Genomic DNA, 4,458 nt, shown 5'->3' with positions numbered 1-4,458 from the left:
GATAGATCAGTGGGTGTAGTGGTAATCACTAGTAGCCAGGACAGGACACTTATCTTCCTTTAGGCATTTTAATCGAAACAATTAAACATGAATTTATTTAAGTTTGAACCTAATGAAATAGCCATAGAAATATTGTACTTCATGCTTGTTCAAATTCCATATAGTATATACAAGTGATGTTGCTTTTTGAAAGATATGTGACTAGTAACTGCTATATTTAAGAGAAATATATCGTTGCAGTTTTGGTAATTAACAGATATTACTGAAAGCGAAACTGTATGTTTTGCAAAGAATTTGTGTTGGGGACTTAACTACTCCATAGTAAATAAAAAGTCCGTGTAAACGTTTGTGTGTGTGTTTCGAAGTTTATGAGGTCCTGCATTATGGGAGGTATCGGAATGTGCCTCAGCACTCTTATCTTATTAACTAACATGACTCACGAAAGAATTTTGAATAATTGATGCATTTTCCATCTATTTAGTTTTTACTGAAGTCAATCTGTGTGTGGTCTTATGATGTGGGAGAAGCCGGAGTACCCGGAGGACACCCCACCTCGCAGGTATGGTCACCACCAACTAAATGCACATGCGCCGGAGCGGGGAATGAACCCGGGTCGCGTCACGCGTGTGTACCATCCACTGAGCTGAATTCACATATGTTGACGATCTTTGAATGTTTTTAAATAAATAATGCGTAATGAGAATTGACAATGGTATGAATGATTTGTTAATTCTAGTAATATATTATAATATACACATGCAAATGACAGAATGAATACTATGTGGCTATGTCTCAATTTTACTCGATTTCGTTTACAAAAATTAAAAAGGTTGAACTGTCGGATTCGATCATTTTTAATCCACGCATACTGATTTTGTGCATGATTTGTTCGCATCTTTAAATCAATGAATACTATTAAATAAATAATGCAATTATATTGATTGTGTGAATGTGTATATGTTTCAGATATTCAAAGGTATTGAAGAATACAAATATTGGAAATACATATAGTACTTTAGATTAAAACTATGTCAGCATACAATGCATAAGTATTAGGAGACTTGTCTTCATGCGACGAAAATGTTTTGTTTTATAACAACGAGAGAAAAACATAAACCAATTTACGAACTTTGAAGAGTTTTCGTAATCGGAAATCATACCTGGGCGTAAACAACTGAGAGATCGATACGTCAAACGAGACGTTGCGTTTTTAGAATTTTGGATAATAAGTAATATGTCACAAAATGCAAAATTTTCTCTACTTACGAGTGTTCTTAATGAAGGTGTACACGCATATGCTTGGATTTCAACTTGCCAAAGTGTTAACAAGAATTTTATTTTGTTGTAATGTTTGGTGGTATTTTCATTAAAACTTTTAGTAAAGGAAATCGGGCAATGGCATATACAGGAGCCGTTGATAACATTAGCCCCGTTCTGGGAAAACCGAGCCTAATGCATGTGCGTAAAGTGTCATCGCGCCAGGGACAAAACTTTACGCTTTTCAAAATAGTGCGTTTTAATGAGGTTTCTTTTAAAATAAAATCAAATGTGGATGGAAAGTGTCGTCCCTGATAAGCCTGTGAGTACTGCACAGGCGAATCTGAAATAGCACTTCTCGGACAAGCTTTAAGTCCTATTTTCCCAAAACGAGACTCATGTTATTGGTATGCCTGTGGTCAGTCCTCTGCACTCTTATCAGTCGTTGTGCTGTATATTCAATGATTAAACAAGTGTGTTGTCATTCTATACCATTATTGAATGTACACTATGTATTGTACATTAGTGGAATATGAACATTTCGCACAATTAAAAGATCGCCATATTTGGTATGATGTTTAGATTTCTTTATTACCGTAAAATCATTTTTATTGGCGTACATATCAGTAACTTTGACATCAACAATGATATAATATATCATTTCAATACATTTGTTGAGTGAAATAAATAAGGCTCACACTAAATATTGGAAAACACATGCGGATGATGGAATACAGGATTATTTAAAAGTTCAAGTATAAAAACAAATTTGACTTGTATTTTTTGCGCGATCTTCATGTTAATTCGGCTTACAAATGATGAACTGGTGATTGTGGTCGTAGAAATATGACCACCATCTTCTCAGCGATTTGGCCTTGACTGGAGGGGTGCAAGGCGAGGCGAGAATGTTGAACTTAATGTCAAGGTCGTTCAAGCCAGGAACGAACCAGTCAGACCACCCTCCGGCAAACCACTGGATCTTGTAAGCGATGATGCGACCTCCCTCAATGATTTGGTCCGCCATGTCTAGACCTGCATGCCAGCGACAGTCGTTTCTCCTTGTACGTGGTCCAACCAGCGTGCATTTAGGCTGCATAATAAGATATAAACATTTGTAAATAAACATTATCTACCAGGGGCTTTTAATCGTTCCTCCCTTTATATCAATTAATATTTCACAGTATATGTCCATAACATATTAAAGCGGGTATATACGATTTTTATATGTGCTGAATTGTAAAATATTGATACAAATATGTTATAATAACACACAATATGCAAGAAAAATGATACATTTAAGGCGAATTTTATAAAATACAGCAAATACAAATTAGCGCCCCGAGCCGATTGTGACGAAGATAATTCGTAATTATTTTCCTACAATAACCGATGCATTCGTCTTTTTAGTAAGTGTTCATGTGTCGTATGAATCGATATCGCTGCAGGAATTTCAAATGAACCGTTAAACTAAATTTAGATTCACATCGTACATGCATGATATACATGCTGGTGAATTCGGCTGTACAGCCTTTTTCGATTTCAGAATTAAATATCTGGCTTATTTAGCATTTTTCGACACATGTTCTTCTTAACTTTTATTTTAGTTTATATTGCAATATATGTATAATAAGTTTTTTTACACATTTTATATTAATCAATAAATATTTGACAAGATCGTATATACCCGCTTTAAGACTCGCTTTTTTCAGTTTTTGTCAAGTGTAGGCTTAGTAAAGAAGGCCATTCAATACTTTAAATTGTATTTATTATGTCATTGTTAATACAAGATATCGTATTTATTGTTAATACAAGGATACCAAAATACATAAAGAAAGGGCACTCAGAATAGTAAATATCACAATAGTGAAAACTATCGGTATAAAATGACTATTAATATTCCGCATATGTAAGGTCGTTTGTTTAACAACAGCTCAAGACTCTCCAACGGTAGAAAACGATTTCGTAGAACAAAAATTGTCAAGTTCAAAACAATTGACAATAGCTGATGAAACGGATAGATGGCAAATTGTACCGATTATTTTCATTTTGAGTATAAACATGTGTTCATGTAAAGATTTTAACAGCTCACAACTTAAAAAGATAAATAAAATAACATAGTATGAACTGAACTGGAACATCTTAACACTTGCAATATTTTCTGTGTTAGTGTAAATATTTTAGTTTAAGTTATATTGATCCGTAAATACGATTCGAGTTTCAGCGGATGCTTATGCTTAAAAAGTAGGATGATGAAAGAACGCTATCGCTCGGTGCAACTAAGCCGAGTGCAAAGTCGCGTCGTTACGTTATTCGATAACATTTAAAGGGGCCTTTTCACGTTTTGGTAAAATGACAAAATGTAGAAAAATTGTTTAAGATTCGCAAATTTTCGTTTTAATTATTATATTTGTGAGGAAACAATCATATGCATCTTTTGACGATTTAAAAACCTGAAAATTATTACGCGTTGCAACGTGAAACGAATAGGAGATTTCTGTGTTTTCCTTTAATTTAGGAAACTACGAGGATTGCTTATATAAAGCATAAAATACGTCCTGCATTGTATGAGCACTGATGGCCGAATGGTCTAAGTGGTAGATTTTAACTCCATTAGTCCAAGTCTCAGTGGTTCGAGCCCTGTTGAAGGTACCTTTTTTTCTTTTTTAAATTTTTATTCTTGACTTTTCACTGGAGCGTTTTAGATCCAATGTTTACATTTATCAATATAAAGCATTTCATGACAAACTTCAATACTTGCCAAAATCTGTGAAAAGGCTCCTTTAAACTGATAACTTTTTATGTATGGTCTTATATAATCACCTATGTAATTTGCTATAACTCCAAAGAAGTCTAACAAGTTCTATTCCGGTTAATCAACTTCAGAAAGTAATTGGCATACAATAAACAATAAATCAATTACACGAAATTACTGCAATTTGACTTAACTACCATTGTATTAGACAAAAGCATACAACTACAAACTTAACAAAACGTGAAATAAAATCTACCTGAGAGGTCGAGTCGTAAATCACAACATCAGATCCCACAGCGATGGCTATGCAAGCAACGAAAAACACTGCAACAACCTTCATTTTGATGTTGATCATCAGCGAAGATTGCGTCCAAAATGAAGACGTGTGTCTAATTTATATCCACTTTGATTTCCTGGCGCGACTCTCGTAACCTGTATTTTCGACAAAA

The 4,458-nt window shown here is 34.2% G+C and overlaps 1 protein-coding gene across 1 annotated transcript; it reads right to left on the bottom strand.

Annotated features, from left to right (window-relative positions):
• Positions 1-1,831: 1,831 nt before the first annotated feature.
• On the bottom strand, positions 1,832-4,458 carry LOC127848177 (uncharacterized). The gene is made up of 2 exons (XM_052380483.1): positions 4,266-4,458; positions 1,832-2,347 (listed from the first exon to the last, which is right to left on the bottom strand). The coding sequence occupies exons 1-2, from the start codon at positions 4,362-4,364 to the stop codon at positions 2,057-2,059; spliced, it is 390 nt and encodes a 129-aa protein (XP_052236443.1). The 5' UTR covers positions 4,365-4,458; the 3' UTR covers positions 1,832-2,056.

This window comes from Dreissena polymorpha, chromosome 10, assembly GCF_020536995.1.
Source record: "Dreissena polymorpha isolate Duluth1 chromosome 10, UMN_Dpol_1.0, whole genome shotgun sequence".
NCBI classification, from domain to species: Eukaryota; Metazoa; Mollusca; class Bivalvia; order Myida; family Dreissenidae; genus Dreissena; species Dreissena polymorpha.
Note: the sequence above shows the minus strand (reverse complement) of the source record. Positions and strands in the feature narration are given on the sequence as shown.

Excerpts from the sequence above, each read along its gene's own strand:
- LOC127848177 (XM_052380483.1), bottom strand. The coding sequence starts at position 4,364 with ATGATCAACATCAAAATGAAGGTTGTTGCAGTGTTTTTCGTTGCTTGC. Across the intron at positions 2,348-4,265 it reads TTTACGACTCGACCTCTCAG|CCTAAATGCACGCTGGTTGG; the intron begins GTAGATTTTATT and ends CTTATTATGCAG.